General features: G+C 30.5%; 1 protein-coding gene across 1 annotated transcript in view; it reads left to right on the plus strand.

Annotated features, from left to right (window-relative positions):
• LOC132743848 (SCO-spondin-like) overlaps nucleotides 1-13,121 on the plus strand; it is a 60,204-nt gene that overhangs the window by 8,387 nt on the left and 38,696 nt on the right. Inside the window, exons 2-3 of the mRNA XM_060732420.1 lie at nucleotides 10,178-10,872; nucleotides 12,115-12,672. Of these exons, the coding sequence (XP_060588403.1) occupies nucleotides 10,185-10,872; nucleotides 12,115-12,672 (1,246 nt within the window). The 5' untranslated portion in view covers nucleotides 10,178-10,184. The remainder of the gene's footprint in view (nucleotides 1-10,177; nucleotides 10,873-12,114; nucleotides 12,673-13,121) is intronic.

Below are 13,121 nucleotides of genomic sequence, written 5' to 3' on the forward strand. Positions count from 1 at the left end.
TAAGATTTTCTATCGAATTATCGAATTGTCTTTGACAATTAAGACTTTCTACTGAATTGTCTTTTACATTAAGACTTTCTACTGAATTGTCTTTGACATTAAGACTTTCTACTGAATTGTCTTTGACATTAAGACTCTCTATTGAATTGTCGTTGACATTAAAATTCTCTACTGATTTGTTTCTGACAATAAGACTTTCTATTGAATTGCCTCCGAATGATTGTGCCAAAGTTTGTTAAATGCACGAAACATTTCTTCTCCTTTTTTGATTTTCATGAAAACTGCTCTGTCGTTCTTTTCAATGAAATGAAACAAACGCAAGAATAATCTTTAACACTCTTTTATATTTGTCGTTTATTTGTATTTGATTTTTATAGTGAGTTTTACTTTATGTTTCTATGATAAGAACTATTGGGTTTTTTTTCTCATATTTTAGAAATTTTAGAATTCATTTAACAATTTAAATTACTAACCCTGATTGTTCCTTGAATACATCATTTTCATTAAGGGTTTTGTCGTGATATATGATATAAATAAAGACTTCATTTGTCCAGTAATATAATAGATTTTCTATCGATCTATCTTCCTTGTCTCCTACGAGGACGTAGACAGCCATGAAGAAAAGTTTTAAAAGAATGGAATAAAAGATGACCGACACAAAATATTATAATATATATAAACTATGGTATAATAGCATATTTCAGTGTGTATTTGTGTTACCTATGGCTGTTTTAGAAAGTACAAAAAAATAAGATTTGTTGGTTATTGATTCTTTGATTCCAGCACTTTTAAGTGTTGAATCACGCTCAAGCTGATGGAATGTTGCAATTTTTCATTATCCCTCATGTACAGACTCAGTCAAATCGAGTCTGCAATTTCCTTTTGTTGTGATTAATGCTTCCCGAGGGATCATCCTTTTCCCATATATTTCTAAATATACTTTGATATTTCTTTTTGGTGCATATCGTACACTTAAGGAGGAGTGTGCGACGATGTTTTTTTTTCGATTTTAGTTTGTAAGTGGTTGGGAAAGTCCGTTAGGTCGTCGTTTATGGGTTGAATGACGGTTTATGTGCTTTGTAGTTAGTAGCTATCTAAAAATATGATAAAGGATATTGTTGGTGTTTGGATTGCATACAAACCATTTTATGCGAAGTACATGTATAATCGTAATAATTGCTTGATATCAGCCATGTTATATCAATGTTATTATACATGTATAACTACTAATTATGTCAATATATTTAATGATTAAATGAAATAATTGTAGTTATATATCGGTTATGCCAAGCATGTTATAATATATGAATATTTATTGATATGTCTGTTTTAATTTAATAGATCTATTACTACAAACATCAAGTAATTGATTGAAGTTGTAACAACAGACATGTTATAATTGAAGAAGTCATGTGACCTCTGTCAACAGCTGTCATGCATTATTCTGGTTAGCAGCATTTAAAATCATGTTTGTGACTGACTTGATTTTATATAAATTGCTTTCATGACAACATTTTGATTAATTATCATTTAATAATAACGTCACTTGTAAATCATTGTATTGTAATAAGTTTTAAAGTACAAAACACATTTCTACAAAAACAACAACATCATGATAACGTTTTATTAACGTATAAAATAAGTGTAATATATTTGTGAAAATGTTAAAACTAAAAAAATAATTAATGAAAATTTTTTTATTATTCTGTAGACCGCAGTATATATCATATTATTCAAGTATTGTTTAGTCAACAAATCATCCGTGGAGGCCCTTTAAGTAATTTATCAGCTGGGAAATCTTGTGTTTAATACCTTTAACCAACATGCAACACGTACTAGTATTTTGTAGGATGTGACTAATTCAGTTTTTGACGAAATTTTTGCATGTCATGAACAACGTAACCATTTCTGTTTGTGACGAAATATGTGCTTGTCATGAACAGTGCGACCATTTCTATTTTGACGAAATCTTTGTTTGTCATGAACAATGCGAACATTTTTTTTTGACAAAATCTTTGCTTTTCATGAACAATGCGACACTTTCTGCTTTTGACGAAATCCTTGCTTGTCACGACCAATGCGATCATTTTTGTTTTGACGAAATCTTTGCTTTTCATGAACAATGCGACAATTTCTATTTTTGACGAAATCTTTGCTTTTCATTAACAATGTGACAATTTCTGCTTTTGACGAAATCCTTGCTTGTCACGAACAATGCGACCATTTCTGTTTTTGACGAAATATATTCTTGTCATGGTCATTGTGACATTAATTATTTCTGTTTGTGACAATATCTTTTATTTCATGAACATTGTGACCATTTCTGCTTTTGACAAAATGTCTGTGTATGACGTTTTATAGGTAAACTCATCAAACATTTTACAAAAACGAGCAAAGAGTTTTTTCATGAGAATAAAAATTTTGAATTATAAAATAATATGATTCAAATATATAAAGTACAGAATAATAATAAGGGTACTACCGTAATGAAGAACAACCAGGGCGTTCTAGACTGTATTTTCATTTTTTCATTGAGTTACTACCATATTGCTTTGTACTCTTGTATAAAGTTTAATATGATTTCTTCTTCAGAAAATGTTTAATTAAGGAGAAAGATATTTTTAGTGCAATGCACGGTTTGAGTCATAATCACGAAGACCGACAAACCTGAGTGATTAATTACAAAGCATTTGAACGATAAAACATGCATTATTATACTATAATACAAGAAAAATAAATATCTATTTCCGTTCTAACATGCTTATAAAAAGGAGAATTGATAAAAAAAATACTTTGAACTACATTCTGCATAGAAGTAATTTTCCTGACGTCATTTGGTTAATTGGCGTCATATAAGACGCCATATGGCGTATAAGTATTTGTTTTTATGCTGTGCATATACTGCGTAATAATGAACTTGATTGCACTATCTGTTTTGATAGGGGAATATTTTGAAGCGTGATAGAATTATGGATATATATAAAATGATCTTTCTATGATATGATAATAATAATCATTTTATTTGCCATCAAAATATGTTGTTAATTTTTGTATTGACAAATATATAGACATTTATTAGTATGCACGATCAAATTATCGTGGCCACGAATCATCGCACATTTTTTGTTTCAAATTACACATTAATGCTTTCATATGACAAAGTTAAATGTTAATTAAAACACTGATTACTAAAGCCCGCAATAATATTTTGACGTGATATTTTCAACCTTGCTGCAAACTGGAATATGTATCGTAAAGAACAATACGTCAAGATATGACAGTGACCTTCAACAGGTCCAAACTGCAAAACAATCGATGTGTATTTTTAAATATATGAAATGTTAATTTGATGTTCTTTACAGAGTTTAAGTAGGGGGAAAAGTTGACTTTGACGGACGACATGCGAGGTTTTGGTTTTGATAGAAAATAACGTTCACTCATCAAACAGGCCGGGCTCAATCCATCATATGAATAATTATCTAACTTCTCTATTATTATTATAATTTCAAAAGACATTAACAATTTGCGAGGAGCCGTGAGTGGGAAATGGTGTAAAGTTTTGCTCGATGGAGTGATTTAGTTGGTTATTTTGATAAATTGATTTAATCATTACTAGGTATGTACCGTATAGAAATTCTGTAATGACCATATATGTTTTATTTGTTTCATCTACAAATATTATTGACTATGTATTAGAAATCATTATGTACTACATATTCATCAAAGGCACGTTTGTGAAATAATATGAACTAAAAGAACAATTTTCATACAGCCAGCATACTATACATTTTGATATTTCCATTTTTTCATCACTTAACTTAAAGCTTAATAAGCAGACATATTTTATCTAAAATCGAACTTTTAAAAAATGGCATTTTTCCCCAGATGGGGAAAAATATAAAACCGGAAAATGAAAGTAATTAAATCATAAAGGACGTAACCCTAGGTAAAATCTAATTTATTAAACTATGAATATCACAAAAGAAGAAGAGATGTTTCGTGCATTTAAACTGACTTTGACAAAATAATTCGGAGAGTACATTACATTGCTTCTATTTTAAGTCTTACTATCAAATACAATGCTGTATCTGCTTTTTAAAGTCTTCATGTCAAAGGAAGTGCAGTATAAAGTCTTAATGTCAAATACAATGCAGTATAAAGGCTTAATGTCAAATACAATGCAGTTAAAAGTGTGTATGTAAAAGACAATGCAGTAAAAAGCCTTAATGTCAAAGTCAATGAAGTATAAAGTCTACATGTCAAAGACAAAACAAGAAATGAAGTATAAAGACTTAATGTCAAAGGCAATGCAGCAGAAAGTATTAAAAGCCATTGCTTTATAAAGTCTTCATGTAACAGACAATGTAGTATAAAGTATTTTTGTAAATGTCAACGCTTTATAAAGTCTTAATGTAAAAGTCAATGCTTGTAAAGTCTTAATGTTAAAGACAATGCAGTATAAAATATTTTCGTTTAAGTATATTCCTACGATGCTATCAACATCGAGTCAGGATATTGTCCGCATTCATTGTAGGATTTCATCAACACGAACTGTGGATTATTATCCACTTTGGCATTTTGTCCAATCGAACTTTGGCAGTTTGTCCACACCAGCTTTGTTATATCGTCCACATGCAATGTGGCATATTGTTCACATGCGTTGTATTTTAACGTATAAGTTATAGCTATTGATTTGTGCTGTATGAGTGTTTTATTGACAGTTAAAGAAAGCGGTATAAATAGCTATAAAAACATTATATTTATTTTACTTTTTACTTTAAATGCTCTTCACTAAAACTACTTTTATATAGTATCTTTATATAACATTTATATGTAAAAAGATGATATTGTTTTCACATTTCTTCATCATGTAGTTCAATAAAGTTAATGAATATGGAATAAAAAGTTAAAACACTTAAAGCTTATGTGAACAAGGGTTCATGGATTTGTTTGATCTCTGTTTAAACTATTTTGTTCAATTGTATGTTTATTGATAATATAACGTGCCGCTGAGGTTATCAATCAGCTGTTTTATTATTTCAAATATGCTTGTTAAATATCTGCTTATTTCACTTTATAGTATACGAAATAAAAATATGAACATAATTATTTTGTGATCAATCAATCTTAAATCCTTTTATGGTGAATTTGTGTTCTAGTTTTTTTCTGTTAAAGATAAAGTTTAGGAAAATAAATCGTTTTCCACTTTCTTTTGTCAAATAGTCTGATTAACCAAAACCATTATGAACACCTGTCTGACACTCTCCACATAGATAAGATAATAATATTTTATTTCATTCTCATTCACATTATATATAGACATACATCTACAATTTACATAAAAGTGACCAATCAATTAATGATTTGTAAAAGACTATATATTTATATTGATATAAAACACATGAAGAGTTATATCATTGTACATCGGCCGATCTGAGTGTCCAGTTATTGTGAGAGCCCCATCTGATCGCCGGTCGATCGGATAAATGATACTAGAGCACAATATCCAGGCACATATTATTGGGAAAGTAACTGATACAGTAATTTACATATGTTTTATATTCAACCGTTAACCTAGAACGGAAATTAGATATTATTATATTATTATTGATTCACATAGGTTCCCAAATTACCTATATTAATGAATAAGTCAATATAATAAGTTTTTATATATACGCAATAACTTTATCTGTTCATTTAAATTCATAACGTTTTAAGATTAAGTCATCATAATCAATCTACTTGATTAATATATAAACAATGTTTCACAACTTTGGCATTTATCCGGTGCTAAAGAGTTATAAAAGATGTTGCATATTTCATTTCCTGTCATGAACAGATGCAATAAAACCTGTTCATTATTTTCGTTGCGCTCTTTCCAGACTTTTTTAAAACTAGATAACTCTGGTATGCCATCGTTTAAAGCACGTGTTTTCCTAAAACCATCTTCTAATTATTAAATTCTTTTTTGAAGTTAAGTCAAGTTAGATGTACACCAGGTCCAAATGTAATTCTAGCAAACAAACATTTTCACCTTTCAGTCTCAATAATGTACAAATATTTGTTACTCATGTCACTGCGTGTGCTTTTCACAAAATACAAGTCACTATAAATTATTTTTCAAACATTCTTCTGCTCAACTATATTCACTTTTATCAGAAATTGTTTTTACATTATGTTTCTTGTTGGCACGTATGACAGTCTGTGTTGCTGTGGAATAGATAACACGTTACTCTTACAAAATTATAAATTACATGAATTCATTGAAACTTCAACTATGATCAATAGTTACAATACATTCTGAGTCATGTTACAACGCACCTACATACTATCATTGAAGTCAACAATTTATTGTTTATATAGAAATTTTGTTAATCATCATGCATGGCAATTTTTGACAATTGTATGTTCAGGCATATTGTATTAAGTTGTATATTATGCAACTAAACTACATGTATCACATTAAAAAATCATACAATAAAACACTTGCATTTTAATCATATTTTCTTAGAGTCTCTATCATTGATTGACAATTTATCAATGTAAATGTTTTATACCATTTAGTACTGAAATTTTCCAAGTTAAAGCTCTTAAAAGTACGCATGTGTTATCATAATATATATATTATCGTAGACATATAAATAAAAAGAAATTTTAATATAATCGAGCCTAATAAAGAATGATATCATATTTCCTGTCGATAAATAATAATCTTTATTGACATTTGCACCATATTTGACAATTATTTGATTACCGTTGGCTGTAAGACATGCGACCAGAGGTTAACGAACTTGCCGCTTCATTTAATTAATGATAACAAGCAAGCTATAAACGACGTGTGCCTTTACCAAATGCTTTATTAATGGACGATGAACAGCCCTTAACCAAATTACTGTATTGTTTTAATTTTCTATCATTTGAATTCATTTGTGTGTCAAGAATCGAAATTCCTCATTGCAAATGTTGTAAAATTTTATAACAAGGTGATAAATCACATTTCTGCTGATTACAAATTCTTCTAGAGTGAATACATGACCCAAATATCAGGCCTATAAATTACACATATATAGCAATAATATATGTAATGAATGTAAAATAACTGTTTAATTGTGAATAAAGACACGACTTCGGGTTTGACAAGCCTTCCAACATCAGAATAATCTAAATAATGTTGAAAATGCATTTTCTTTAACTTACCAAATACAATTACTCTACTGTGTTAATTATATGATGTATTTTATATGACGTTTTAATTGTCAACATTAAGTTTCAAAATTTGTTGAACGATATATATCTTTATATGTTTAAATCTATTACACGGTGTCTCCAAGTGTAATTTTAAAGTACATCAAAGATTTGAATTGCCCTAATATTGACATAAACTCTGATTGCCAATGTATCATCGCAGCAAATAGCGTTTCTCAGCATTATACATTCATAAAGTCAGCATTTATGTGACATAAACTTCATTAGTTTAAAAATATATTTTATTTCCCAAGATATATATACATGATACATTTACAATTTACACAAACCATTTCTTAAATATTCTTACAAATAGGATTATGATGGAAGACAATCCATGTCTTAAAAAATTCTTATGAAATTCAATAAAAAACTTAATTGAATTTCATTTGTAAACAAGTGCCCGCTTGAAATTTCTAATGAAACTAGTACTACGGTGCAATGTTTCATATTGACCGCTCGTTGCACATTGCTTTGTTTTATGCATTTGATTCATCATTTATATAGAATTATAGTGACATTTTGTATATAAATGATCAATTTGTTGTTGAATGACCTTCTATATGGTTTTGTCCTCACATTTTATAGACAATATCATTTGTTCAGTAATATCAATTAAATATAAAAAGAACGGTCAGAGAATAAAACTGTTTTATATATCACCTGTTATATTTATAGTATATATTTATTTTCAATAGTTGGGCTGTATCATAATTTTACAGATTTCGTAGAAAATAATGATAAAATAGTTATGATGGATTCTTTAATATTAACTGATATTATATATCTTGGATTATTTTAATACAAGAAATGTTGTACACATCCAATTGAGTCACAAATTAAAATGACTTTGTACGATGTATTATACTATCATAGTTTAATTTTTTATGATTTACTGGAAACAGAGAAAGAGCAATTCGTGAGTAAGTAATTATCATTTTATTCACATATTCAGCGCATTATAAATATATCTACATCTATATCATTACTTAGGTGAATATTTTAATTTAGTCTTAAAGTAGAAGTGAATGTAATGCTATCAAGTACAGTTTACAAATCGTGATATTTTTGAGACACCAAAAATGATCGACGAATCTAAATTAACCAACGACAAGGCGACAACTATGACTATTTGAGATAATGTATGAAAATATTAAATAAGCGGTGCCATGTGTTTAACAGTCAGAGAGAGATATATCCCTAGTTAATGCTAAATAATTAAGTTATAAACCACAATAATGATGACATATGACTCTGCAGATTGATTTAAATGTTTGTTGCAGTATTGTTTTGTTTTTTGTTTAAACATTTTATGATTAATGAACATAACTCATTATGCTATATAAATATTCCAATAAATCACCATTATATACAATAACAATATGTTTTCTTGTAGTCGAAAACGTATTAAATGATGTCAAAATTGCTGTAAACATTATATTAAATTACTATTGATTCGGCGACTGTTAAATTCTCTAAGAGTTGATCTGTTAGTGTTGTAATTTCTGTTCCATTGGTAATATAAATGGTCCCACTACTTTTAATCCACCACACTGAACATTTAGAGTCCTCGTTATTACTCTCTTTTTTCAATATTGAACACCGTCATGTTGTGTAGGTTGTAACCGTGTAAATAAGACAGAATGCAATCTGTTTTTTTTAATGAATTTTTCATTCTGGTCCATCCCATCGGAATCCAGTTTTTTAGTATTTTTACGTAATAAGATTAAGCGTTGGTTACTCTAATGCAAGAGGATTCGGGAGATTTTGCATTTCATCGCTCTTTTAAGAAGTAAAAAAACAGAAGATTCAGCAATTCACATTTCTTTTCGAAATTTATTTCTCATTGTTCACGAGGAATCCACCTTGTCAGAAATAGTTGTCAATGTTCACGAGGGATCCACTTTGTCAGAAATATTTGTCAGTGTACACGAGGGATTGTGAGTGATAGTTTTTTTTCACGAGGGATCACTTTGTCAGAATTGAAATACATTTATCAATTGTTGAGAAATATACCTGTAAAATACCTCAATACTGAAGAACAATATTAGGTTTATCACATCATTGTACTGAATCAATCATTTAAAGATGTAACTTGAATAACAGATTTTATACTTTCTCTAGATACATTTATATCATTACAAAAAGTTATAACATATAATAAGTTTCTTTATCATTATTATTCATTACACATGTCATGTGCAGTGTAGAAATATGTGCAGAAATATGAGCCGTGTCATGACAAAACCAACATAATGGGTTTGCGACCAGCATGGATCCAGACCAGCCTGCGCATCCGCGCAGTCTGATCAGGATCCATGCTGTTCGCTTATCAACTCTCTTACAAGTGGAGAAACTGACAGCGAACAGCATGGATCCTGATCAGACTGCGCGGATGCGCAGGCTGGTCTGGATCCATGCTGGTCGCAAACCCATTATGTTGGTTTTGTCGTGGCACGGCTCATATGTATTCGCCAATAAAATATACATTTTCTGTTTGTCTGTCATGACATTGGTAAAAACCAATTCAGAATGTAAAATGTAATATAAATATAAACATTAAAAAAGGATGATATCAGTCCTCATATAGTTTGTATCACTAAGATAAATATATCATCCGTGTATAGCATTATAATAACATGGATAAATGTTTTGATTTATTACGGTAGTTTATAACATTTTATTATCAATACTTCATATATCATATATATAAAAAATCAAAGTTTAATTTGTGTCGAACCACATCAAAAATATTTATAGAACCGATAGTAATTTTTATAATGTGAAATATGAAATATTGTCATCATAAATTATACAGATTAATCATTGGTTTAAATAACAATTTCATTAACTATTGCTCACCCTACATATTACAATATATTTAACTATATTATTCATTGTTAAAGACGTTCTTGTTATATTTAATATTCAGCTAAATCATGACGTGGCATCAACCATGGTACCAGCTTCTGACACTGGTGATATCTGTAGTACAAGTCAACTCTGACGCCATGCTGTCAAACATTGCTGCTCTTGTACACGACTCAGTTCAAGATCCCATCATAAACAATATACAGTTACAGGGGTTACATGGACCTATTCCGACTTTACAAGAACAACAAATGCCGCCATTTATGAATCAACAAATGGCGGCACATATGGCCATGAAAATGCCAGCTTTTAACGGACCAAATGTACCACTTGATATTCTACTTGCTAGTGAAAGAACTAATATGTCACCACCGGTGTCTCCAAGCAATTATTTAACTCTTCCACAATTTCCAATAGGATTTGTTGACTTTCAAGTGAACCAGTCTAAACATCGTTTCGCGACGTCAAAACACCAGTCAGGTTATATTTCTATACCACCAGGGGCACCAGTCAATTTCCTGCAAGTTCCGGACTGGAAATCGTACATGCAGGCACAGGGGGGCATGCCACCTGGTAGTAAGATGCCTACAAGTCCTCATAAGCATGCTCTAGGTTTGGTTGTACAGGGGCCAGTGCTGGAAGGTAAACCGTCTGATATTCAAGTAGATCCTGTACATCATCTATCAATGAATCATCTGTTTGTTCCTATCCCTGTAGCTCAAGTAAACTCCAAGGGAGGCAACCCTGGCAATCAAGGTAAGATAATTATAAGATATATGGTCATATAAACAGTAACATTAATTAATAACAATTTTCATCTTTATTTTTTATTCCACGTGTTATATGCATTCATATGTCTACTACCCAGGCATGTAACTTTCTTTATTCACAGATAATTTTAGAAAAAAATTTATGCAAAGTATGGAAGAAAGAGAACAAAAAACATTAAGAAAATAATTAAAAAAGAAAAAAAAATTCAAATTACAAATGTATTCCGTACTCTACATATGTCATTAAAACAATGGATATCTGTCAATAATAACCTTGAATATCTTTTATGATATCAGTATTCAATAACAATGCATGAAACTTTTGTAAGTGGTTATTGTACATACAAATCAATAAATCAGTTTTTAAAGATTGAAATTTAGACCATTTGTGTACGTTTATTAATTATGTGTTGTATATTTGTTAAGTTGTTCGTGCTGCTTAGGTCCTTGGAATTGATCATATGAGACCAGAAAGGCAAATGAATTACTATTATCAAATATTGCACATAAACTATATAATCACACGATGCTTAAGATTCTTATACCATAAGTAATTACGTCAAAAATGAACAACTCATAATTAGTTATTATAGAATATGAATGATGATGAACTGTATGTATATGTATATTGACTTGTTACAGTTGTTATGCTTTGTGTAGCAATTATAGATCATATTGAATGTGCATAGCAATCATAAATCCCTTAAGACGCATTTTGATTAATTGGAATGTTGTATTTGCAAGAAAATAAATGTGAGACTGTTAAGATTTTCACTCCAGTATGTTTTATATTGTACGGAATCATTGTATGTTTGGAAAACAAATGTATAAAACAGCAAATTTTAATAAACGTTATGTGTAATTATTTCCATAAACATTTCTGTAACTTGTTCAGGAAAATGCATATCATTGAAGCCTAAGACTGTGCTTTCTTAATGAGTTATATAACTGTTTGATTGAATCATATTCTTCCTAGCGCATGATGAAAAATATTCACGGTGTCATTTAGATAGTTAAGTAGTAATGAGTTATCACGTATTTAATATGTTAGATATTTTCAGAAGATACAAATGATGGTATATGTTCAAAGAAGTCAAGGCATTTGATAACATTGTCTAAGTCAGTTACTGATTGCAATGTTTGTGTGTTTAGCACTGGTAGAATCTATGACATATAATCAATCATATATTGTTATTTTTGTATTCCATATTTTAATAATCTATTTCAGTATCTCCAGGTCCAACGGTAGCAGATATCCTTATTGTTATTGACGCGTCAGACAGAATGGGGCATATTGATGCCAATGGAAAAGTGGTTTGGAATCCAAATATTGTGGACTTTCTGAATAAGTTTGTTAAGTTTACACCACTTGGACCTGATGCCAACCGTATAGGTGTTGTTGTAGTCAGTATAGGTATAGATGACATGATCCCTCTAACAAATGAAAGGAAATTTCTGATCGATTCATTGAATCTACTAAGACCATCATTTCGCGGTGGTTGTACTGAAAAGGGAATAAACACGGCTAGCAGTTTATTCTACCAGTACGGCCGTCAAAATGCAGTTAAACGTATTGTTTTGTTGACTGAGGGATCAGGAAAATGTTCATACAGAAACATGGCGGAGATAATATATGCTAGAAAGTGTGGCATAGATATAATACACGTAGGGTTTGGACGAAATCTAGGTCAAATTAAAGAGCAAGGGTACCAGTCTCACTGGATTGTTACTGGCGCAGACATGCTCGCCACGGTTGCGGAACCAGTCGCAAAGAGAGCTTATATTGGTAAGTGTGGATTTTAATTATAAATATAACAAAAAATGAGATGTTTATTTACTTTTTGCTAGTTGATGCAAATCGTTTCAAGTATATTGGATTTGTGTATGTCTTATGCTATGTTCTCACCACCGATCAGATCAATTCGATCGTCCCGATCACATTAATTCCCCGATGAAGCCCGACTAAGCTGGATTAAATGCACATTCACGACTCCTACACGACCTCAAGTCGACCCTACACGATGTTTTACGACTTCTCGACGACAACCCAACCAACATCCAGACTTCTTCTCAATCACCCAGACCTATACACTAGTCATACACGATCTCAACTAGACTCTGCTTGATCGTTGCCAGATTTCCACCTGACCAGATCGTAATGATCGTAATCGAGTCGTGAATTGTCGTGTATCGATCGTGTACAGATCTGGTAAGAGATGTATACCCGACCAAACT

Source organism: Ruditapes philippinarum, unplaced genomic scaffold (genome assembly GCF_026571515.1).
Source record: "Ruditapes philippinarum isolate M1 unplaced genomic scaffold, ASM2657151v2 ctg104_1_1_1_1, whole genome shotgun sequence".
In the NCBI taxonomy this organism is placed as follows: domain Eukaryota; kingdom Metazoa; phylum Mollusca; class Bivalvia; order Venerida; family Veneridae; genus Ruditapes; species Ruditapes philippinarum.